The 26,157-nt window shown below is 34.2% G+C and overlaps 2 protein-coding genes and 2 long non-coding RNA genes across 7 annotated transcripts; 1 reads left to right on the forward strand and 3 right to left on the reverse strand.

Moving 5' to 3' along the window:
• Positions 1-2,732: 2,732 nt before the first annotated feature.
• LOC120579756 (uncharacterized) lies at positions 2,733-4,235 on the forward strand. Its single transcript, XR_005645499.1, has 3 exons — positions 2,733-2,891; positions 3,076-3,576; positions 3,818-4,235. It is a non-coding gene; the product is annotated as an uncharacterized lncRNA (long non-coding RNA).
• A 7,661-nt stretch (positions 4,236-11,896) lies between these two features.
• LOC120579720 (putative disease resistance RPP13-like protein 1) lies at positions 11,897-17,682 on the reverse strand. 3 transcript variants are annotated; one of them, XM_039832417.1, is made up of 4 exons: positions 13,703-17,680; positions 13,426-13,576; positions 13,084-13,205; positions 11,897-12,260 (listed from the first exon to the last, which is right to left on the reverse strand). In XM_039832417.1, exon 1 carries the CDS (start codon positions 17,412-17,414, stop codon positions 13,716-13,718), a length of 3,699 nt encoding a protein of 1,232 aa, XP_039688351.1. In that variant the 5' UTR covers positions 17,415-17,680; the 3' UTR covers positions 11,897-12,260; positions 13,084-13,205; positions 13,426-13,576; positions 13,703-13,715. The 3 variants fall into 3 exon arrangements, with proteins under 3 accessions (XP_039688351.1, XP_039688353.1, XP_039688352.1); XM_039832419.1 differs by lacking the exons at positions 11,897-12,260; positions 13,084-13,205; positions 13,426-13,576 and having other exon boundaries at positions 14,493-14,690; positions 14,825-17,682; XM_039832418.1 differs by lacking the exons at positions 11,897-12,260; positions 13,084-13,205; positions 13,426-13,576 and having other exon boundaries at positions 14,493-14,690; positions 14,783-17,682.
• Positions 17,683-19,606: 1,924 nt separating this feature from the next.
• LOC120579754 (uncharacterized) lies at positions 19,607-21,417 on the reverse strand. Of its 2 annotated transcripts, none has more exons than XR_005645497.1 (3): positions 20,207-21,417; positions 19,854-20,028; positions 19,607-19,748 (listed from the first exon to the last, which is right to left on the reverse strand). It is a non-coding gene; the product is annotated as an uncharacterized lncRNA (long non-coding RNA). The 2 variants fall into 2 exon arrangements; XR_005645496.1 differs by having other exon boundaries at positions 19,854-20,023; positions 20,207-21,415.
• Positions 21,418-22,880: 1,463 nt separating this feature from the next.
• LOC120579473 (coumaroyl-CoA:anthocyanidin 3-O-glucoside-6''-O-coumaroyltransferase 1) lies at positions 22,881-24,308 on the reverse strand. Its single transcript, XM_039831847.1, has one exon. It carries the CDS (start codon positions 24,306-24,308, stop codon positions 22,881-22,883), a length of 1,428 nt encoding a protein of 475 aa, XP_039687781.1.
• Positions 24,309-26,157: the final 1,849 nt, after the last annotated feature.

Genomic DNA, 26,157 nt, shown 5'->3' on the forward strand with positions numbered 1-26,157 from the left:
CTAACCGTTTTCCAGAAAGCAAGAATCATCAAAATTCGTTGGATTTTCCATTGATTCTCAGAGATTCCTTAGGAATCATCATCATTGAATCATCTCCTTCGCAATTCAAGGCACGGATTCACTGCAGAAGCAGCAAATTCCAGTACCGATCACGAAGAAGGTTCAGCGAGAAGAAGAGGGAAAGAAACAAGGTTCTAAACCGGCGAAGAAGATGAAGAAACAGAACCGGTGAATCACCGATTTATTTTCGGTCCAAAGAACAAGCAGAAGCATCAAAAATCAGCAAGAACAGAGTCAAGTTTTCTGAAGAATCTCACAAAATCTCCAATCAAAAATTTCAGGTAAAACTCAGAATCTTTTTAAAAAAATATAATATCACAGTTGAACCTGTAAAAACATGCAAGCAACACAGATCTAAGATTTCCAGAATTCAAAAGCGAAGCCGTAACCGTAAGCACAAAACCTAGATCCATAAGGATCTAAATTTTGAAAGCAAGGACGAATACCAGAAAAGTAATCAAGCGACGAAACGATGTAGATCTTTAAAGATCTAAATGCTTTTGTTCAAAAATCAAAGAAAACATTTCAAGACCGTATGAAATTTTCTAGATCTGCGTCGTTTCGAGCTGCTTTTGAAAAGATAATTGCCAGATTCTTGATTAGGGTTTAAAAACGAATGGATTGGTGAAGAAATTTTGGCATTCTGGAAATTTTAGGTCACCGGAACTCATGAACTCGCCGGAGAAGATGAAGCTTCCGGCGGACCTTCAAGGTCTCCGCCGTGGCTTCATCCTCACCGGCGGTGAGGGTTAGAGAGAGGCGAGAGAAGAGGGAAGCTTAGAGAGAGAAAGAGATGGAAGAAATGGACTGGACCGGCGTCTACGTCCTTATATAGACGTTTGAACCGGTCTGGTTTATTTTGCTTCCATTTTGAACCGTAGGATCTAGGGTTTCTTTTGTTGAATGGCTGTGATGCGTTGTTACTGTATGCTTGATTTATGTTACCATGCGCTGCGTGTTTTGAACCGTTAGATCTGGATCCGGATCAATCCAACGCCTCTGAGGCCTTTGGATGATCCAGGTCCGGTCTGTTTTGGGTTTTGGTTTGGGCCTCAGTTTTCTTTCACGTTTTTTTGCTTTTTTTACTATTTGCACCGTTTTTCTTTGCTATTTGAACCAATGTCTTGATTAAAATTGTGATAAAATTCCTAGAAAAATTCATACATGTTTCTTGATATTTTCTTAGTGTTTTTATGACATTTTTGCACATTAAGGATCTATGAAATTTTGGTATAATTAATTCATAGCATTTTAATTCTCTTTGGATTATTTGTTATGGATTCTTCTTCACACATTTGTCCTTGATGTGAGAATATGTGATAAAAGCTACTTGATGTGTTAATATGAGAGATTTGTGCCTATAATTTCATGTTGATTTGCTGTTTTGATTTGGTTCATAAGTTCTTGATTTTATGAACAACATATGCATATTTTGAAAGATATAAAATGCCAAGTTTATTCTAGAAAATATGGCATGAAACCATGCTTGCATGTTTCCAATAATTCCATGCTATAACTTGAGATAAAGAAAACACTTTCAAAATTTGTTAAAGCATGAGAATTAGAGGCCAAGAATGCTTTAGGTTTCATACCTAAGTTTTTAGGGTTTAATGTCATTTTGTTAACTTTTTGTGCCATCTTGCATGCTTTTATTTCTTAGTACTTGTTATGTTTTTTCTTTTCACTAACAAGTTTATTTCCATGTTTCATGCATCTCATTTAGCATTCCCTCCACCTTCTTTAGCCTAGCATTTATTTTTGCAAGTTTTAATTCGTTTTAGAGATGTAATTTGTCACCATTATTTTGTAGCTTGGCAAAGGGGCCATAGAATGTATTTAGGCAATTTTTGTAATATGGACTATGGACACTATGACGCACCGACACGCACACACTCACCTTAGATGTATGCATAGGATTGTATGGTTAGATAACGTTTAGGTTTAAACACTTAGAGAAAATCCATCTTTTTTTTAAGAAAAAACAATTGAACTTCACTTCAAAAATTTTCATAATAAATATGAAGTCAACACTTCATTTTTTTTTTCCTTTTTTTTTCTTAAGAAAAATTCAATTCATCTTAATCATTTAGACTTTCTTTTTAATCACTAATCAAACCTCACTTTTTTTGCTAAATCTAATGCTCATGAAGCCTCCCAATCTCCTTCTTCAAAACCTTTTTTTTTCAAAACTTAAAACCAAACAATTAAAACAAAAAAACAAGTCTTTTTAGCAAGAACTACGCCGGTTTTGATCCCGTAAGACGGTACGTAGGCAATGAGTCAAAACTCATCCAAGCCGAAATAAAAATCGAATTCTACTTCTTCTCACCCCCATTCTTAACTAATCACACTTTCTTTTTTGCAAATAATCAATAAAATTAAAGCGTAGAAATAAACTTAGGAAAGCGGTTCTTATGGAATACCATAATCGCTCCGGGTGCCTAACACCTTCCCGTAGCGAAAACGACCCCCGAATCCGGAAACTCAAGGGTTTTTCTCCTTTTACCCTTCCCAAGAAAAAAGAGAGATATCAACGGTCAAAAGGTTCAAGTCCAATTAATGGCTTGGCACCCAAAAACCATGATAACAACAAGATAACACTAAATAATTTTTCAATCGTAGGTATATATACATTGTCACCCATGCTTGTACCAATATGGCTGTTACAAGAGGCAAAACAGAGATGCATGGCCTGCAGCTAGTTCAGTAACTATTTTTTCGATCAAAAGTGGACGAGGAGGAGAAATAGCAATATTTGCTCAAAATGTATGTTAGGTCTTTCATGCAAGGGACTTTGGTTGAAACCTGAAGTGCCTTTCTTCCCAACACAAGTATTGTGTTTTTCTCCCTCAGTTTATTTTTACAAGTTCCTGTTCATGAGTTGTCTTTGCTGTAGATTTATTTCTTACTAATATTTATTGATTTTTTCGTCCCTCTTTGGTAAAAATCTTCTGCTTTTATGAAAGTTTGTGAGTATTGCCAGCTCTAAAAATTTGTAATCAATATTGATTGCAGAAGATATGCCGAAGCAGAGTCTCTCATTTCTTAGAAGCATCACAATACAGTTTTGTGATGAGCTGGAGTTATTTTCCCTAGGTGGATTACCCATTCCTAAGCTCATTTATTTGGAGGTGCAAAATCGTAAGAAACACTATGGCTGGCCTTCAAGAAATGAAATTTAGAAATATTCCACATCTGCAATCTACATCCAATGAATTTTTAGTGGTGGTATAGTTAAGGCGCGAAAGAAAAGGGATGTGCACTCCGACCTGCATTCTATTTTGCTGAAGATATAAAGTGCTTGGATGGGAAGTGGCTTCAATGTCCGACCTGAATTCTTGTCATAGAATGAGCTACCGAGCTCAATTCATTACCAGAAGAGGGAATTGCATATCAGAAACTGCCAATTGCGAGAAGCAAATTAGAAGAGGAAACAAAGAAAATAATGGTGCAAGATTGCTCACATTTCCTCCATAGTTATCAACAACAAAATGATTGCATGAGTGTTGTGTCCAGGTGTGTCCCGAAATATTCTTTCTTCTTTATTATTCTGTCATCAATAAATATTAATTTCGATATTCACATCGTCATACTATAGAACACATCAAATTGAATTCCTTTATTTTTTACAACAATTAAGTAATTGTGATCTGGGACTACATGTTAACTACTTCATCTATCAGATTTTGTGGCTTAGTCTTTGTGTTTGTGTGGAACATTTTTGTTTTTTTTTTTTTTATTCTTAGTCTGTTTGCAGATCAACCAAGGGCCTCAAGGGTGATTGTGTGACTGGAACCAAAATGGAAGCAGCAACATCCTCTTTTAATTAAATGCAATACTTTTTGCCGCCAAGCGCTGGATGCAGTAGAGGATTCCTACTCATGAAAATCAAAGAGGAGAAGTTTTTTCTTATAAGCTGAATACTTTTTGTAATTTCTAAAGCTATCTGGTATTCAGGGCCGGCCCTGAGGGGGTGCGAACAGCTCAAACGAGCTGGGCCTCCCCCAAGGATGGGCTTCAATTTTGTTTTTTTAATATGATGTATTGAAAATATTGATATATACATATAACATTGTAACATTAACGGTTTGGAAGGCGTGGCCTAATGGTTAAGTATGGTAGTATTGTGCTTTGGGTCTATGGTTCAACTCCTAGAGAGGTCAAATGTAAATATTTTTTTAATTGTATTTTTTTCAATATGATAGGGTCTTTTTTGGCCTAGTTTTAATTGATTTGAGGTCTTCAATATTCTCTATTCTCTAAAAATATAAAATAAAATATTATAGTTTTTTTTCACTCTTTTAAACAAATTTATTTTTTTATGGGCCTCGTTTTAATAAGAGAGTCAGGCCTCCAGTTTGACAGAAACGGCCCTGCTGGTATTCATTCAAATTAAGCAACTTAGGGTGTGTTTTGTGATAGAAGCACTTTTTCCGGTGGAGGTGATTTTTGAAAATATTGTTTATGATACTTGCTGTGAATCAGGTGGTGAAAGCAGTAGTTTTAATTTTATTTTGCCACATGCTCATTCTGAATGAATAAAATTTTCAAAATGGAAGAAAACACTGTGCACCGAGTTATTCAGAAACTAATTTGTTGCTATAATACCATTAAGCCTAGCAAGAAAATATAAGTTATTATTTTCACATGAGCAGTGTCCAAAAAGACAATTGGTTTTCTATATATGGTGCTCCGGAAACAGCCGTTCTGTTTGAAATCTTACTAGAAACAAAAATCAATAGTGCAAAAAAACCTAAAAAAGGGAAGAGTAGTGTTATTTGAACAACCATATGAGACAACTTTTGTGACAACTTCTTTTTTCTCTCTTTTCATTGGTCAAAAACAATGAAGAGAGAAAAATGAAGAGAGAGAATAAGAGGATAATGTGAGTATGAGAGAGAAAGTTGTCAAAAAGTTGTGAGAAAGTGGTTGTATAAATATCATTTCTCAAAAGGGAAAATTCATTTTCATTATAAATAGCACATTCTTACTTTGATATTTTCTCCGAATTATTCAATAATGCAAACATTGTGTAAGAATAACAATTATAGCAAATTCATTTTCATATCTTTTAATAAAAATGCATTAACAAATAGTCATTTATTAGGCCCATAGATTTTATTTTTTTTAGGAAATATTAGGCCCGTAGATAAATTTATTCATGTGGATGTTCCATGACAAAATTCAAACTTTATCTCATCAAACGTGTTGGCTGAAACACGCCCCATCACGCGTCAGCCCAACCAATGGGCCTGAGGCGTGGATTATGGGGCCTAACTCATCCTTATGAAACCAACTTTTAAGGTGAGAAGTACCTCCTCTTTATAAACTCTTTTCAAGAATTAATCATATCTATCTGATGTGGGACTAAATCCACTGAGTGTTGGCTGCAATATATACAATTCTCAAATCAGGAAATCAGTATGTATGACTTCTTTGGCTAGTTGTTAGTCATTTATGACTACTACTCTAATATCAATGATATGGTGTTTATTTATATTTTTCACCATTTAGTTGAGGTACACATTACTTTTCTGCTTTTGCAAGTTCTATACAATTTTCTCATAAAAATGGAACTGTATCAATAAACTGACATATGCTGGCCATTTTTTCATCCACATAGCAATGATTTTATTGTGATAAATGGTTGGTTATTAATCAAACTCATATTATCTTTACAGGTCAAGCGTAGGATTCAAAGTCCAATGTATTTTTCAAATCAATGAAAAAATGGTTCTGCAATGTCTGTGTAACTAAAATCTTGCTTGCGTGGCTCTATGCTCTTTCATGGTTTGGATGCTCCTTCTCTGAATGTGTGAAATAAAGGACGAATGTGCCCTGGGTACTGTCAAGGATCTCTCCACAAAGGCCTGGATACTCCCTGAATCATTAAGATTTGTGGATAAAACCATTGGAGGAATCTACCTTCAGTTGAGCAAATACAAACCTGAATCATAAAAATAAATACAGATACTGTGTCAAGATTGACGGTGTTCAGTTTTTAATAGAACTAGCAGTAACATGTCAAGCTAGGCGAACTGCATGCATCAACCGTATCATGATCAACACCGATGCCCAAAAGGAATAAGTAATTTTGCATAGTGAAGTGATTTTTGCTAATTAACTGCCACATGTTCACCATGATTTCCGGAAGTGTAGTTATGCTTAAACGGTGACACGTCATCTCGTGATGGATTCGGGAAGAAAAATTTCGTTGAATATAGCATTGCTCTAATAAAAAAGAGAAGTTGATGCTTTTCATAGTTAAGAGTTAAGACCATACATGTAAAATATGAGGGTGTATGAAAGGAAGGCTAAGAAGACTAGTGAGGTGGCTAAGTAGTGGAATATTCTCTGTTGAAAATTTACATACACTTAATAAAAATTTATGAGCAACCTAATCTAAAAATGTTCAACTATTATTGTGTTTCCTTACCAGTTTTCTAATGAAAAACTCTAAGATGCTCTTTCACATGTTACATGAATCACACTTCAAAAAATTTGCAAAGCAAAATGCTTGCTTGGTTAAGAGTTATGTCTATGATGTTTTACCAGACTTACAAAGATAAAGATGGTTTGTGTATTGCAGAAATGCAAATATGTTATTTACTATACTAATAGATTAGAGAAGAACCTAAACCACATTACAAATGTTTGATTCATTCAATGTATTTAAACCAGCTCATTAAAATATATATGAAGTCACATAGACAAAAAGAGTACCTAACATATTTTGAGTCAGTTGATATTTCTCCTTTTCATCTGTTCATCATCTGTAAAACATTTACTGGATTTGGTTGCAGGTCGGGCATGCGAATTTGGCTTCTCACAACAAGATTGGGCAGTAGCAAGTGTGAAACAGAATATAATTCTATAACTAAAAAAGAGTGTTAGTGTTATAATATTGTATTTTGATGTTAGTATTGAAATTAACAATATTAACTGATGATGACATGATAAGAAAGAAAAAAAATTGGTATTTTGATAGAAAAGAATAGCATAGTACTGGTCTGTTAGAAGAAAAAAACATATCCTTTTTTACTTCTAAATAATTTGGGCAATTGTTCTTGTTTTCCATAGCCTAAGGCCACGAGGGCACATGTTCATAGGCTCGTTGTGTTAACCTTGGGGAACGGTCGGCACTTAGATTGCATCGAGGTCTTGCCGAATTCGCTTTCAGGGCAGTGGTTTTTCCATGGCAAAACAAAATCTATTTTCTTTGTTTAGTATTGTACTCTTCTAACTTTTCCAACAATCAGGTGGGGGCCAATGGAGAGTGTGTCTTAATGGAAAGATATTTCAAAAAATAATAAAAGGGATCTGACTATCAAAAGCAATTAAAGAGAAATAAGGGAAGATGATTCTTAAACCTTTTACCAACGCGGGACACACATATACGATCAATTTTGCCATTGTTCAACATCTTGTTCGTCGATGGATCATTTACTCTTCCGTGGAGCCATTTCATGTTTTAGACCATTTCATTCAGTTTTGTCTAGCAGAAGACAAATTTAAATTACGACATTCATTCATGCGCTAATTTGGTTCACAGCGGTTTGAGAAATTTGAAAATTAAAGTGGTTATACAAAAATTATAAATATAAATATATAAAGTATATATCAACATTCGCACGACGCGCGGGTCACAATCTAGTGCAAATAATATTTACACCCGTCCCATATCAGTGCTGGAATCCGATACTTATTTAAATTGATTTTTCACCATATATGAAACAGTGAGTGGATGTAAAAAAAGTAAATAATCTATCCTACTATATTTTCATTCCCTCTTTATGTTTCTCTTTTCTTCCTATAATTTCCAGTTTTCATCTACTCGTTTTAATTGTAACCTAAGAATGCCGTGAGCACTCCATTTGCTGCATTTTTCAAAGTAAAATATATTACATGATTCAAAGGAGCATTATAGAAAAGCTTTTAATACAACTTTTTTGAAAGAAGCTATGTCACAACCTTCTAATACTAAGTAGGATTTAGAATGTGAGAGAAAATCTCCAAATCACCAAGTACTAAATATCAAGACCGGATTAGAAACAATTAGAGGCAAGAATATTAAAGAAAACTGAAACTCTGTTGAATAAGTTTTCTCAAGACCATTTTGTTTACACAAGCATATTAGATGTAGAAGAATTCTGTTAAGTTTATACTTGCTAACATAGTGTTTTTTTATTTTCTGTAAAAAATATGGCACAGGTTTTCAGAAGACATCCAATGGAAACTGGTTTTAATGTAAAAGAATTGAAACTGAAACAATTTTTTAGAGACTGATTACAACAATAGAAGAGAAAAATAGAGAGAAGAAAAGGATTTGAGTGGAATGTGACAGTTTAAATTGGCTTCCCTTGCAATGTAAACATGGCGTGTTGTCAGTAAATATGTTAGAACAGCAAACCAGTTCAAAAATCAAGATTAAAGGAACAATAAACGCAAATAAGGAACACACGATGTTTGGTAACGAAGTTCAGCCAATATTGCCTACGTCTCCGACTGCAGAGCAGCTGCAGTGCCTTTGTATTATCAGTGAAATATTAGGGTATACAGTGCACAACTTTATATTTAAATTCTACAATTCATATTACAACATCCCTGAACTGTACCACCAGTCGCCACGCCTCAACAAATGTTTGAACATGTCTCTCTTGCTCCGCTTGATTGACCTTGCCGACTTACCAAGTTATCATTAACAATGATACATACTCAGCAGTAACTGACAAACATTGTTCCTTTTACTCATTTATTGGTCTTTTCCCTCTTTGAACTTGGATTTTTTTTCTTTATCATCATCTTCTGAGATTTTCCGCCTATTTTTCTATCTCTTTTCTCTTCAGCACCCTGCATCCAGATTTTTTAACAGTTATTAGGTATGTTTGTACCAGCATTTTCATTCAACAAGAACAAGTTTAAAACCATGAGTTCCATAACACCACACTGCCTAGTATATTATAAGAATAGAAATGAAGGAGAAATAGTGAATAGAGGAGAAAAGAGATAGTTATCAAACTCATCTGATCTTTACAGATCAAGCAAAGGATTCATACTTCACTGTATTTTTTAAATTAACGAAAAAATGGTTCTGCATTTCCTGTAACAAAGCTGGACGAATCTATTTCCAGTTGAGGAAATACAAACCTAACATAAAAATATATACAGATACCGTGTCAAGATTGATGGTGTTCATTTTTTAATAGAACAAAGCTGTAACGAGAAGCAAATAAAATTAGGTGTGGACAATACTTTAGGCACCAATGATGGAGTTGGTCATTGCTTCCAAATACAATGAACTTCTAACATATAATTTAGAGGCAAATACAACATATTATATTCTAAATGACTAGAACAAATAGAGTACATGATAAAAGCCTAACTAACTACCAACAAGAAAAAACTACAGCATGTCAAGCCTGGCCAACTGCATGACAATATCATGATCAACGGTGATGCCTAACAGGAATAAACTTCAACAAAGGTCACTAGCATCAAACACCTAACATAGAGACAGACAGTATTAGAGATATAGATGAGTGGCACAAGTGAATTTAGACAAGGATTGCAAAACATGAGAATAGTATAGCAAACCTTGAGACAATAAAGTTTTGTTCTTCAAGGATTCCAATAGCAATCAACCATGAGAATAGGCGTGGTTGCTAGAGGAACACACTCATTGAAACCGAAAGGAGATGTGATAGGCTAAAGAGAAACTTATCTTTAGAAAATAGGTCCAACATAAAGTTCTAGGTTTAGGGTTTGGTTTGTGAAGGATTTGTCACTATGACGAACCAATAATCCCGGTGCTTTTTATTATTATTTTTAAACCGTTAAAAATGCCAACTTTACAATTTAAATTCTCTTCTAATCATTCATAATAGTTAATTGAATTCAACAACTCCCTGTCGGAACGATACTCTTTATTACTACATCGGTAAACCGTGCACTTGCGGATTTACCCTATCAGCTTTGCATATTGGTCACTTTTTCCGAAGAAGTCTATCATAGAAAAAAACCTTGTAGTTCAGTTGTGGATTGCAGAAGGCTTAGTAGAATCGTCCACAGTTGTGGATTGGCAACTTCAATCCTTGTTTATATTGCAGTGTGGAAGTGAGAAGCTTCGTTCACTACCTGAAGCAATGAACAGTCTATCTGGCCTTTAAGAAATGGAAACTGATAACCTACCAAATCTTCAGTCTTTTGCCATAGATGATTTGCCTATCAGTTTAAAGGAAGTGACTGTTGACTCTGTTGGAGGGATTTTGTGGAATACTGAGCCAACTTGGGAACAACTTGTCTTTCTATGTTGCGAATTAACGGTAATGATATGGGGAGCTCGCTGATGGTGCCATTGCTACCTGCATCTTTTTGCTCACATACCTGCCATAATTATTGATAACGAACTGATCACAGTAGTTTCATGTCTAGGTGAGTCTCTGAGATACTTCTCTGGTAAATTTGTTCAATGAATTTCATATGTGCATTTCCATATTTTGTGTTTATCTAACTGTCTTGACTTAATAATATTGCTTCCTCCAGTTGGTCAATTAGAACTATTTCCTTGAGAAAGGTTCCTTAAGGTGATTATCATTCTAACCAGACTTTATGGTTTGCAGATTGACCAAGGGCTTCAAGTGGGATTGATGGCTGGCAGCAAGATGGCAGATTTGGAATTTAAGGTATAAATTTCCTCTTTGATAGGTTTTACTACATGCATCTTCAGTTTTGTGAAGATGAGTGTTTTTGACATCAATTGTGTTGGGAAGGAGCTTGCTAAAGACAAGGGCAAGTCATTGAATACTTATTTGTTATTATGTCATCAATAATTTTTTTTTAATATATAGCATCAGCATACAATACACAACATCAAGTTTAGGTTTTTATTTTTTACGGCTCCAATTATTTGTGTTTTGGGACAATATGTTTACTACTACATCTATCAGATTTATTGTCCCAGATTTTATTTTTGAGTTTTTTTTAGGTTAAACTGCACTTTTCGCCCCCTAAGTTTCAAAATGTTGCGATTTTGGCACCCTATTAAAAAAATGAAATTTTTGTTCTTTTATCTTTAGGGAAATATGCTCTTTTGCCCCTCTAACTTTATGGAAACATTTAACCCTCTATCCTTAGGGAAATAAGCTCTTTTGACCATTTATCTTTACAAAAAGTTGCAATTTTGTCCCCCTGTTTTGGGACACGTGGCGTCTGCTCATTAGCTCTGTAACATTTTGTAAAATTAAGAGGCAAAATTTTAATTTTTTTAATAGGGAGCCAAAATCGAAACATTTTGAAACTTAGGGGGCGAAAAGTGCAGTTTAGCCTATTTGTTATTCTTTAGCCTGTTTGAAGATCATCCAAGGGCCTCAAGAGTGATTGTGTGACTGGAATCAAGACGGGAGCAGCGACATCACAGATATAGGTTTCCTTTTGATAGCTTTTATCATTACTCTTTTTGACTCACTTTTCTATGCGACTATTATTTATCTCTTCTGGTTTTATTACAAAATTCAGAAAAAAGATCATTGCTATAGCAACTACGACGAGCAGCAAATATCTGTCATAGCTTTTTTTTTTTTGATGAATCAAAAGCGAAGGAAGGCATCAGGAGATAACTTGACATCCCAACTAGGTTGGCACCCCATAGCTACCCCCATCCTCTACCACCTTGCTCGATTTCATAGCAACTACTTTGCCGCAAAGTGTTGATGTTTGCTGTAGAGGATCCATGCTCATAAATCTCAATTGTATTTCTAAAGCTATTCTTATTCTTTTTCACACCAGGCAACTTTGGGTGACTTTTGTGCTAGAAGCACTTTTTCAGCTTATGTCAATGTGTTTGAAAAATGTTTCTGCATTTTCTGTAACAGAACTGGATATATTGCAGCTCAAATAACCAAGCTCATACTATCTTTACAGCTCAAACTTCAATGTATTTTCGAAATCAATGAGAAAATGGTTCTGCATTTTCTGTAACAGAACTGGATATATTGCTACTATTTTCAACTAAACTCTTGCTTGAATGGCTCTGCTCTTTCATGGTTTTGATGCTCTTTTTTTGAATGTGTGAAACAAAGAATGAATGTGCCATGGATAGTGTCAAGGATCTCTCTACAAAGAGTTAGATATTCCACGAACATCAATAAGATTTGTGTAGAAAACCATCGGACAAATTTACCTCCAGTCAAGCAAATACAAACCTAACAAAAAAGAAAATAAAATTCGTCATCAATGATATTTTGGACTACGATGAATTTTAACATAATACAGATTAGAGGCAAAAAAACATACTGCATTCTAAATTACTATAACTTATTATTCAGCTTTTCCTGAAGGTGCACAAATAGGAACGTGATTAAAGCGTAACTAAATATGGACAAGAAAAACTACAGCACATCAACCGTATCATGGTCATAGTTATGAGTTAAGATCACTGATGCCTAACAGGAATAAGTAATTTTGCATATGAAAAAATAACCTAAAATATTAGTAAAAAGAGAATTTGATGCTTTTCATAGTTAAGAGTTAAGACCATAATTGTAAAATATGCGTAAGAATGTGATGGGAGTGTCATTAAGGATAAGGGTATTATGGGAGTGTCATTAAGGATAAGGGCATTATGAGAATTTGATGCTTTTCATAGTTTATGAAAGGAAGGTTAAGAAGACTAGTGAGGAAGCCAAGTAGTTGAATATTTTCTTTGTAGAAAATGTAATGAAGACCTAATTTTTACTAGGTGAAATCATTGGTTACAGAAGCATTACACTATACAAAATCCAGACCATGTTAGACCAAACATAAACATTTAGTTCTGATTCCTTTGTTTACATACACAAGTAGAAACATCTATGCCCTCAAAATCATATTAACAAAGATAAAGATGATTTTTTGTACATGCATCACAGTATATATTAAAAAATTGGGAAAAAAAACTAAACAAGGGAATATTAGTTAATCAAATTGAGTGTAACTTCTGAAAGTTAATAACCAGCATCATTGGTGAAGGATATATTAAAAACTCACATAAAATTAAGGCTTGGACAGAATTGGAGAAGTGGAAAACAGGTCACCAGTGATGAAGAGCAGTCCAATTCAGCAGAGACCAGCAGACACACACAAGTAGAGAATCTTCTCAATGGTGGCACCTATTTGGGTTGGTGGAAAGTATAAAAAGAAGAATAAAATATCCATATTGGCAGTTTGGAAAAATCAGAGATGACAAATAATTCTATGTTTATAAGATGAGTTTGTGTTTTAATATATGCTGATGTTAAATCAAAACAGTTAGATAAACAGAAAAATGTGGAAATGCTTTTAAACCAGATCATTAAAACATATATGAAGTCGTATAGACAAAAAGAGCACCTAACATATTCTGAGTCAGTTGATATTTCTCCTTTTCAACTGTTAATCATCTGTAAAACATGTACTGGACTTAGTTGCAGGTCGGGCATGCGAATTTGGCTTCTCACAACAACAAGATTGAGCAGCAGCAGGGGTGAAACAGAAGATAATTCTATAATTAAAAAAGAGTGTTAGTGTTATAATATTGTATTTTGATGTTACTATTCAAATTAACATATTAACTGATGATGACATGATAAGAAACAAAAAAAAAAAAAAAAGTATTTCAGTGTCTAACCATGATAAGAAACTCATGTAATCAATTCATGGTCAATAATTATGGCAGGTATGTGAGCAATCTTACTCCACTCTTTCCCTCGCTTCCTCCGCAAACTTGCTTTGAGCAATGGACAACCAGTCATATTTAGTACCGAAAGTGAGGAAGGCAATCCTTTTTTTGGCAACGACTTGAGTTTGGGAGCGTTAACAATCTCAAGGTTTTGAAGAGAAGTGAGATGTTGAAGCCACTTACCATCAAAGTTTGTATCACTAAGACCACATACACAAAGTGTCACAAGAGATGCAGGTAGCAACGGCACCATCAGCGAGTTCACCATATCATTACCGTTAATTCGCAACACTGAAAGACAAGTGAGATGTTCCCAAGTTGGCTCAGTGTTCCATAAAATCCCTCCAACAGAGCCAACAGTCAGTTCCTGTAAACTGATAGGCAAATCATCTATAACAAAAGATTGAAGACTTGGTAGATTATCAATTTCCAATTCTTGAAGGCCAGCTAGAGTGTTCATTGCTTCTGGCAGTGAGTGAAGCTTCTCACATTTCCACACTGCAAAGTAAATGAGGTTTGGAGTGGCCAATCCGCCTGGGGGAAATGATTCTAGTTCATTACAATCCCATATTTTGATGCTTCTAAGAAATGAGAGACTCTTTTCCGACGCGTCTTCTGCAATTAATATCGATTTCAAATTTTTACAACCCTCAATGAACAGACTTTTGAGGACAGGGAGAGCGCCCAAAGAAAATGATATCATTGAATCACAACTATAAGATATTTTCAATTCCTCAAGTGATGTGTAATTATCCAAGTGTTCATGAGGAAGGAACTCTAGATACTCACAATTACTGATTATGAGAAATTTCAAGGTTTTAGCGAGACCGTCTATTGGGAAAGACATTGGAGATGGAAAGCCTTCTATGGTCAACTGTCTAAGAGAATTTAGAGGGACCATTAGTTTCCTGAATCCATGATCGAATGATGGCAATGGCTGCAGCATAAGAGGATATTCAGTTAACTCAAGTTCAGTTATGGAAGGAAATTTGTCAGGTATGATTCCTACTCTCAGTTTCGGACACTTACTAAGTAACAAAGTTTTTAGACTAGGAAATTCATTAGTTGTACCTCCAATCAAATTCCACTCCTCCCACTCTTGCATATTCTCAAAGTGTAGAGTCTCCAAGGATGGAAATGGTTGAAATGAAGGAGAACAATCACTTGCATAGAATTCAGGACCAATTATCTGTACTGAATGCATCCCTTCAATGATTAGTTCTTTCAGATTTCCCAATTGTCCAAGGGGTGGAAGCCATAAACAATCATCACAATTCGAGATCTTCAAATATACCAGGTTGATAAATAAAGTATCACTCAACCAATTTGGAAAGCAGATTCCGCCATAGCCTTTGATGGTGAGACTTTTCAAATTTGTTGAGGGTCGCAGGTCTTCAAGTACAACACTTTGAATTTGAATTTGTGAATCTGTAAAAGTACTACCACAATCCCATTCTAAAGCTAACTCGTCTATTCGTTCTTTCATCTTCATATTGGCTTGAAAAGCTTCAAAGGGGTCATTGACATTTTGCAGTTCTGAGATGGAAAGTTTTCCCTGTAGGTGGGGAAAATTTCCTAGCTCTGCAACCTTCAATCCACCATCATGTTTGCTGACAACAAAATCAGACAAAGTTTGAAGATTTTCTAGTTTGGCTATTTGTGCTGGCATCTCCCTCAATGTAGTGTCACTAACATCAAGGTGACATAGATGAACCAATTTTCCCATGTCCTCGGGCAATTCAGTGAGCCTTTTACAGCCTGACAATAACAAGAACTGCAGATTGTAAAGCTTGCATGTTTCAGAAGGCAACCTTTCAATCTTAGTGTGAGAAAGATTTAAGTACCGTAGGTCTGACAAATTTCCAATAGAGTTGGGAACCTCAGTGATACTCTTGTAGTTTGACAAAGACAACACACGCAACTCTTTCATTGTTGGCAACAAGTCATGTACTACCTTGTTCGATAACAAACAAAAAGGCAGTTTTTGTTGTAATGGTAATGCTAGAAAGGTGCGTAGATCTTTCACTCCATACAATTTATCAAATTTATTAAATGAGTCAAACAGACCTCTATTGTATGACAAATTACGAACCATTTCAGATGGGTTATGTTCGTCCAACCTGATAGAATATGGAGATGAAACCGTTGTAGCTAAATCATGGATTAGGCTATGCATTTCAAAGTTTGCTTCCTCATCACCAATAGATCGTCGATGAATCAACGACCTTGATACCAGTTCATCAAAGTATTCTTCTTTGACCTTTTCCTGATCTGCAGACGTGTCTACTAAGCCTACTGCAATCCACAACTGAACTACCACATTTTTTTCTAAGATTGACTTCTTTGGAAAAATTGAACAGTATCCAAAGCACTGTTTTAAAGGAGCCGGTAGATAATGGTAGCTCAATTGTAGAGCATGTTTCACATCATAATCCATCAATTCCAAAATGTCGCTTTTTAGCACATTAAACCAATAATCTGGTGAGAAGTTGATGCGAAGAAAAGCCCCGAGTGCTATTGCTGCTAATGGTAATCCATCACATTTTTTTGCAATTTCTTTACCAATTTCTTCGAGATCAGACCGTTGGTGGTTGTTCCATGCTCCAAACGCATGTCTGGCAAGTAAAGACCAACAATCATTACTTTCTAGAGGCCTCAAATAGTGGACAGAAAGAAAGGTTTGCATGGATAGTGCAACTCTTTCATCCCGTGTTGTGATGATGATCCTGCTTTCCGTTTCCCCGACATTCAAAATGTCCATCAGATATATCCAATTGACAGATTTTGCATCCCACACATCATCCAATACAAGCAAAAAAACATGAGTTCTTAGAATTTGTTGCACTGTCAATACTAGAAGATTTGAGTATACGTCACTAGTTTCGTCCTTTCTTTTTTCATTGAGACATTGAAGAAGTTGAGAATTCAGGTTACCATCACTGATTTCTGTTTGTGAAGTAATAGATTCAAGAATGGTTTCCAAAACCCTGGAAATAACAAAATCTTTTGAAATATGTGCCCACCCTCTCACCCTAAATTTCTCCTCAACTTTGCGATCATTATAAAGTAATTTAGCAAGGGTTGTTTTACCAATCCCTCCCATACCCACAATTGAAATTATACCTGTTTTACTACTATCACCATCTGTAGCATCTTCTAAAAGCAAAAGATTTTTAAGTTTCTCTACATCACTGTCTCTTCCATAAATAGAAGATTCATTAACCACAACAGAATTTGTAGGAGGACTTCCATTCCAAAAACTGTTGGAAACACCTTTCTGTTCACCTCTTGAACTCAAGAATTCTAATCTTTCAAGTAATTTGATCATTATAGAATTAATCAATACATCAAACCGTTTGAAATGAGAAGAAGAATCATTGAGCACCTGATTGATTTCATCAATGAAATTGGCAACTTCAAAGACAACATATCTCAACATATAAAACCATTCCTTGACAGTTGGATTGGTGATCGGTTTCTCCTCAGCATCATTAAGTGCAATTAATAACCTCAGCAGTCTTGTCTTGAGGTTTATCAAGAGTGAAACGTCAAGCTTCGTGCCCCGGAATTTGTCAGCAAAGTCACTTGAAACAATCTTTTCGAACAACACCTTCACAGAAGTTGACAGTGAGAGGCGTTTTTCTACCTTAATACCCTCCATGAGTTTCTTAGTTTGTAACAAGAAGAAGAAGAAGAAGTGAAAGTTCTTCAGAAAAATCACAACCAATAAAATGCAAGTGTAAAGTGTAAGAAATGTTTACTCTCTTTGATTAAGTGGGTTGTTGGTTCAACTAGTGGTAGGCCAGAAGTCACAACTAGTGTAAAAGACATGACAGACACGTAGTGGTACAGGTAGTAGGTGGGCTATCAACTATCTTCTTTCAAAGACTGGAAAAAGAAGACAAAAAGGTTGCACCATGTCTTTCTTTAAATCTAACAGCCGTTCAACCAGCTTTTCTCTTTAAATCTAGTAGGTGCGTTAGAAAATTACTTTAAGAGAAATGTAATTTAATAATAATTGAAGAAAGAGAAAGGGGTAATTTTGTCCAAACCAAATAAGTGCATGATGTTCATGCAAACCTTCTAATATGAAAACACACATTTTTTAACACATTTTTTAACACATTCTCTTTGATTGATTAAAATTCACATGGGATCCACGCCGGCGAGAAAGAGCACAAAGAGAGCGTCGGCGAGGGTGCTACGGTTGAAAGAAAACCGCCGACAAGAGAGAGCACAAAGGGAGAATAATGAAGACCCAATGGATTTCAATGTAAAAGGGGAGAATCGAAGATCGACGATGGCGACGTGAAATCTCGCGAGTTGCTACGGCTGGGAGAAAAGGGAAAGTGCATGGAGTGAGAATGGCTGAATGAGGTGATAAAGTTAATTTTTATTTTGTTTTATCATTACTTCATTTTTTGTGACATGAATTTGACAAAAAAAAAAATTATTAATTAAATGTGCCACACTAGAGTGGTACATGAGTGTAGTATTGCCACATGGGGTGGTCAGTGTATCACTGCTCTTTATATTTATTCAGATGGGTGTTGTTAACCAATGCTCCCGGAACACCGCATAAGAAACAATAAATAGAAAATTAATAAATGAATCTCACTTAATTTACCTCATTAAAGTGTAAAATATATCAAACTAATTAAAATTAATAAAAGTTATATTCAATACTCTTTCAATTCTCAAAGGCACCACTATGATTTACCTCATTGAAGTTTTTGTTGCTTCTGTTTGTTATTTGTAAATGATGATACTGACTTCATTTTCTCATTGAAAGACGAGAAAATGAAGTAAGGGGCACTTTGGTCATTGTGCATTTGTCTGAACAAGCCAAGGGTATTTTTCGTCTGTACACCCCCTAATTTGCTGATTTAGACTGCCACGTCAGCTAATCAGTGATGTGGTAGTGATTAATTGGGATGAAGGACTAAATTTTACAGTGACGAAATAAAATAATTAGCAAATTCGTAGATCAAATTTTAAATGACCCCTATTTACAAGGACTAAACATATATAAAAGCCTTTAATTAATTTTACTCGTTTAACTAAAATTTACCTCCTTTAGGTTTATTTGTTTGTATTTTGATTTAATTTATGTTAGTTTTTATATTGAAATTCAATCTGCGATCATATCAACAATTCGTGGGCTTGAGCTTCTTCTGCTGACATAAAACAATCCCTTTCCATGTCTTTGTATATCTGCCAGTAACTCCCTCTTTTTTAAAATGAGTGTCACTTTAGGCTTTAGCACACATATTAAGAAACAGAATGAAATAATCATTGGATATAACGTTTTTACTAAACGTACTTTATAGGAAAACACGACAAGAAACTTGCCATTTAGCAACGGCAGAAACCGTTGGTAAATGTCCCAAAAACCGTTGGTATAGGTCATAAAACCTATACCAACGCCCACCTGCTACCGTCTAGGATACTATGCTTATACCAACGGCAAGAATGTCGTCCCAATAACTTATACCAACGGAAAATAAGCTTGATGCTAAAGATTTCGGAGCTATAGCAACGGCATTTTACACCTATTAAATAGCTTTAGCCAACCTACATATCCGTTGGTATAGGACCAAACTGTCCGTTGCTATAGGTTCTTTTTTTTTTTTTTTAAATAAAATTCACCCTAATATAAATATATTTTTTAATAATAATTAAATTTTCACACTAATTCCTGACCAAAAAAATAATATATTCGGCAATACTTTTTTATTGCACTACACAATCTAAGGTAACATCAAAGAGAATTTCAATTATATGATCAAAGTAGTAAGTCTTACAAACATATCAAAATAACAAAATAATATCAATTTTATATAATAACCAACACAAAAATAGACGTCAAAAAAACATTAGATGAGCATAAACATATCCAAGATAAAAACAATTTCTAATCTTCCTCTCTTCCGTCTTCATCACTACATCAACTTGAAGAATTTATCTGGTTTGGAGCACTAGCACCATCTGTGGCCTATTAAAAATAAAAAGAAAATATGTTACAAACTCTACTTACTTCATGTTATCCTAATATTCGAAATCTGAACTCGAAAAGTAAAATATCAATTATATAATATACCTGTTTTGCAGCTTGTAAAATATCATTCAAATCTTATTGAGATAATCGATTTTGTATCACTAACATGATATTTGCCATAAACACATTTGTCCTCTCTTGAATTTCTCGCATTCAAATCTTCTTGAGATAATCGATTTTGTATCACATCTTTTTCGTAGGTTGTTCGTGGCCTGAACTAGAAAAATAGACAGTTGGGTTCTGTAAGTAGCAGACAAGTAATTCAGCTTCATAATTTAAATAGATACATATCAATGCAGAGTCTAGACTATCTAACTGGTTTATTAGTTTTTTTTTTGTGCTTGTTATTCAGCATCATAATGAAATATTTAAACAGAGAGGACAAGTTATTGAACCTGGGGGACCATTTGTTCTTGTTGAAGTTGAGTTTGTGGAACAAGGGTACAAGGGTACAAGGTACACTGTGTACATAATTCATGATCACAACCTGCATTATCAATTTATCAACCTGCATTAAACATGTGAAACAAACGCAAGAACATGAAACAAAGAATGCTGTCACTGTGCAATTTCGCTAAGACCTCCTTGGTGTATTTTCATCATAAATCAAACATCAAAAATCATTTTCACGTCAAACCAAGGTCATTGGGAAGCTAGCAAAATTATCGAAAACTTTCGTATTTACACCAAAGGACAATTCGAAACAGAAAATTTCAGAAAAGTTGGTTTTCCTAAGCTCAGGGAAAGAGCACAACCGTGTTGATCCCTACTGACCTCTGTGTAGTATTTTGATCATGTCTTGAGTTCTATGTGCTTAAATCGAGTGCCTCCAAAGGCTAGTGACAGATAACATCCATACCTACAACTTTTGTGAAGACACCTAAGACCAATTATGTATTTATCAATACAGTATTCATTTCAAATTCGGGAAAGGTTGTGCTGAAATTCATAAATATTCACTGTGACCTACATGCAGTAATTTGACCATAACTCAAGTTCTATAATTCATTTAGACGTCAAATCAACGGTATTAGAAAGCTAACATCCATACCTACAACTTTCGTGAAGACACCTAAACCCAGTTCGGAACTTAAACTTGTCAAACTGAGACAATAAAAACGCGTTTTGCACACTGACAGCAAAATCGCAGTTCAGCTGCGATTTCGCCTTGGGGAAATCTTTTCGACTCTGTTTTCGATCCAATACTCTTCAAACTTGACCATAATCATTACCCTATGATTAACCTATCATTAGAACACCAATTATTCATCAATCTACTGTATGCAAATTCAAAGGGGTTCTCAAATCTATTAACAATCAATTACAATTCTCAACACTAATTCCCAAATTCTCTAAAATCAATCCTATACTTGTTAAATCTAATCATATGAATCATATACTTAATAGAATTGCAGAGTTAGTCTCACCCTTATCTTATTAGATGAAAACCGCAGCCTCTAGGTCTCTTGCTCCTCTCTTTGGCTTTTTCTCCCTTTTCTCCAAATTGATCGTAGGTACAATTCTCCTTCTAAACTTAGATCTTCCCTTATTTATATCTCCTCCATCTATTTTATCTTATTTCTCTTTCTCCCTCCAAACTTTCTAAAATCTCATAACAACCCCTAAACTCAATATTATTATATTTTCTAATCTTATTCTATTAAATAATATAATAAGCCACCTAACAAGTCATATAATCATATAAATATATTCTAAACTCTCTTAATAAATTTCAGACTCAATTAAATAATTAATAAATCAAAACAGGCGTTAGATAGAGAGGAATGGAAAAAAGGGTTCGCGAGAGATTGAGGATTTGTTTTTCCTCTTCGAAAATTAGGGATTCAGTTTGAAACAAAGAAAGAGAAAGAAAATTGGTAGGAATGAGATTGTTTCATAGATTGAGGGTGAGAGGAAATAAAAGAGATTTAGGGTGAGATGAAGATTTTGAGATGCGGGCTGCTTTTTCATTCTTAACCTATAGCAACGGGGTATTGGAACATCAGTTGCTAAATTTTATCTATAGCAACTCTTTTTTCTGCGGTTGCTAAATATGACCGTTGCTATATGGCAAATTTTTTATAGTGACAAGACAAAGTATTGAAAATTGTGTGAGAGAAAAGTTGTACTCCTTCCGTCTCTATATATAACCATCCATTTGACTAAAAAATTGTCCATAAATATAAACTCCTTTTCAAATTACTAGATGCATTTATTATTTTTTTTCCTAAACATATCCCTAATTAATACGGCTAACTTATCTGGAAATATGAAAAGTCAAATTTAACACACATACAAACAAAAGATAATTTAGTAATATTAATACACAAAATAGACACATTAATTGCATTAACAACTTTTCTTAAAAAATGTGAAAAAAGAAAAAGGAGATTATATATAGGGATGGAGGAAGTAGTATTTATTGAAGGTAAAGTTGGAAGAAAAAAATTAAAATTGTACTAGAAATGTAAAGTGATATTTATTTTAAAATAATTTTTTTTTACTAAAGTGACATTCATTTCGAAACGGAAGGAATATATATTATAGTTATTGCAGTGGCTCAAGCTCCTTCGGTGAACTTCATACAACTATTTCTTTTTTGATAACAGAGGCAAAATACAAACAGAAGAACAAAAACAGGAAAAAAAACTTCATACAACTATTAACTACGAATAACTTTTTTTAATTAATAAAAAATTATTTTAATAATATTAATATTGATCTTGACCAATTTATTTTGTAAATGTTGATAAACAAATTTTAATAATTAGAAGATGAACAAACAACAACATTAACAAATACAAGCCAATAAAGGTAAACATCATTTTGATCTTCAAATGTAAGACGCGCCATCATATAATTAATTGTCTTTTTTGTTAAATAAATTTTTTTTTTCCACTAAATTGACCAATGAAAAACACGTCATTATGAAGACCGTAATAACCAACTAAAACACCTTTAAAAATTGAAATGACTAATAAAAAAACACATGCAATGCGATTGTAGTTCTTGTATCTTCAGACACTACAATCGCATCGCCTCACACATTCAGAAATCAAATTAACACGACTATTTACCCCTTGAAATAATTTCATCAAGTCCCACAATATCTCTAAGTTGAGCTTCTAGGACATCACTAAATTTCTTCACCTGAGCTGCCTCTAACACCATCCCAACTTCAATGCCACGATCTTCATCTTTAGAACTTGAAAGACAAAATGTACTTGAGTTCTCCACATGAAGAATTTCACTCAAAACAGGCTTCCCCCATCCAAAATTAGTTTCATACACATTAAACTTTGGTGATGCTGCAACAGAAGTTATATTTTGAAACTTAATATCCAAGTCCCTAATACGTTGCAAAAACATAAGATCTTCAACCCTTTTTAGTGGATCAATCAAACCCTTAATTTCTATTCCAATAGAATTAACTGCTTCACATATACCATTCTCTCCCGATAACTTCCTCTTTGGAAGTGCCACAATACAAGAGCCTAAACAATTTCCAAAATAATTTGTTGAAATCTTAAAATGGTCTCGCAAATCCATTAAAAATCCAAAACCATAATTATCATCAAAATCATTGTCAAAAACACAATCAACTATACTTTTGTTTGTGTCATGTTGTGATTGTGTTTTTACCTTAGATACCCAAAACAAAGAACATGTAACAACAAAGGTTGACAAATGAAGTGTTTCAAGACCAATAGTTTTACTTTTTGTAACGATCCATCTCTTCAATTTTTCCACTTGGTGATGTGTTAATATAAATCTATGACGAACCATGTTGTTGTTGCTACTAGTAGATTCTATTGTTTTTGGTGGAGAATTCCAAAGTTGTTCTAAGAAACTTTGTTTAAGATTTTTTGTGTCTTGAATAATGTCTCTATTGTGTAACGGTAATGAAAGAGATGAATTTCCTAAGTTTCCACTTGAAAGTAAGGACCAATATTTAATGAAATGATGAAATGATTTACCATCCGCAATTTCATGTCTAAAAGTGAGACAAATTGTGAGTCCAGAGTTTGGAAAAAGAGTGATTTGAATGGCCAATATTGGGAACAACAATGTGCCATCTTGTAAAATACTTGGTGATGGAATTAAAGGAGCAAAAGGGTTTGAAATTGCAAGATCTTTTGGTGAATTGGATATGAGGTGGTTGAAGTTTGATTTGGATTCACATATTGTAAATGAGATGGAGTCACCTTGAGAGTAGAGAATGTAAGGGGTTTTTGGTTTAGGAGGAAAAACGGTCTTAGAGGAGAAAGGGAAGAAATGTTGGAGAGTGAGGGAAAGAGAGTTTTTGAGAATTGGGAGTGAAGTTTGAAGGAAGTGTTGTGTGGAATGAGGGAAGTTGTAGTAGTAAATTCTTTTCATATAGGGGCAGCGAAACCATGGAAGGTCAAGGTAACTCAATGGAATTGTGATTGAAGATGGAAGAGAACCTTGTGGAGGACTCACTTGACATTGATGAATGACCTTCACCTCATCATCCATGGAAACAAACGTGTTTCAATATGTTTGTAGAAAAGAAATTAAGTTATATCACATAACAAATGAATCTTTGTTTCCATTTATAGATGATTTATAACTAGGGAGTAGATGACGTGGACAATTATTAGATGATCTGTTTGATAATGTATACTTTTGACTTGACATACTTTAATCATATTTTTCTACTAATATACGAAGATAAAAATATCATATAGGATGTTGAATTCGTCTCAATTAATATTTTCAAAATATTAAATTTTTATAATTTTTTCAAGTAGATAATAAAAGATATTAAAGATAAAAAATATGCATTAATATGTGTGTCAGAGTATTGATTAACTCTTTTACACAATGCAAAATTTGACCTTTAATTTTGTTAAAATGAAAAGGTGCAAGATTTTAAAATACACCGTTATAAATTTGAGTGGATGTATTGTTTTTTTGGTGGTGGCGGGGATTCGAACCTCAGACCTTGCATATATTATGCGTTGTATTTATCCTTATCAACTGATTAAGCTTACGGGACGAGTGGTTGTATTGTAGCATTTCTCATATATGAAAGGAGAAATTTTATTAATATATTGACACTAATCGTCGCGGTATAACTGATCATAAAATTATAAAGGGTCTTGCTAACTTAAGGAAGCCAAAAGTAACACGTTTGTATTAGTTTCAACAGTTTAACTTTTAAAAAGTTAAATTTATCATTTTTCACTATTTTCCAATGCTATATTTCTAGAGAATTGTTTGTTGTTGACACATGTTATAAGGCTGAGAAACACCAATAAAAGACGAAAATGCCCCCTCGATAGTTAACTACTGAAATAATGAACCGGCTGCAGTTAACTATCGAAGTTTCTTCGGCAGTTAACTGCCGACGAAAAAAAAAAACCATCGGCACTTAATATGCATGAAGGGATCCCCGTGAGCTTAGTTCAGTTGGTAGGGATATTGCATATTATATGCAGGAGCCGGGGTTTGAACCCCGGACACTCCACTTCTCCACAATTAAATTATGTGAGCTCTAGCCACTAGGCTACTTGACCAAATAAAAAAAATATGCATGAAGGGTGGTATTATATGAAGGGTGGGAATAAACTAGAGGAAAGCAAGAACAAAGTGCAATAGTCAGCACATCTCTCAAATTATTTCTTTTTTTGAACAAACAACACTCTCAATTTATGAAGATAATGTGGTGCAACTTGCGTGTAATTCACCACAAACAACTTCCTAATCCAAACCTTGGTAGCTCCTAGTCCTACCACTAAAAAATGTGACTATCTTAAAATTGGCATATTCCTTATTCTCCTTATTACACGTAACTATTTTTCAACTAATTATAAACACTGCATGAAAGATAATGATTATGTTCGCTGCACATTCTAAAATTACAATCAAAGAAACCAGAATTCAGGGGTGTTTCAACTAAATTATAAACACTTAAGTGCCGATGGTTTTTCTTTTTTCTTTTTTCGTTGGCAGTTAATTGCCGAAGGAATTTCGGGAGTTATCTGAAGCCGGTTTATTATTTCGATAGTTAACTGTCGATGGAGCATTTTCGTCTTTTACTGATGTTTCTCAGTCTTATAACATGTGTCAACAACAATTCTCATATTTCTATTTTTATCCCCTTATCCAATGCCCCAATGACAATGGTTCACATTCTCCAATTATAAATTAAGCCCTGACCATTAAGTTGACACCTTTTAGATATAGAATTAAAATCATATTTTTAATGATTCTTGTTTCATTAAAAACTTTAACAATAAAATTATAAAATGCCTTTTTCATAAAATAAAAAAAAATACAAACACGACGAGTTATTGTAACTTTTCAACGCCTTAAACGAGTT

The sequence above is a fragment of the Medicago truncatula genome, chromosome 3 (genome assembly GCF_003473485.1).
Source record: "Medicago truncatula cultivar Jemalong A17 chromosome 3, MtrunA17r5.0-ANR, whole genome shotgun sequence".
Lineage (NCBI taxonomy): Eukaryota > Viridiplantae > Streptophyta > Magnoliopsida > Fabales > Fabaceae > Medicago > Medicago truncatula.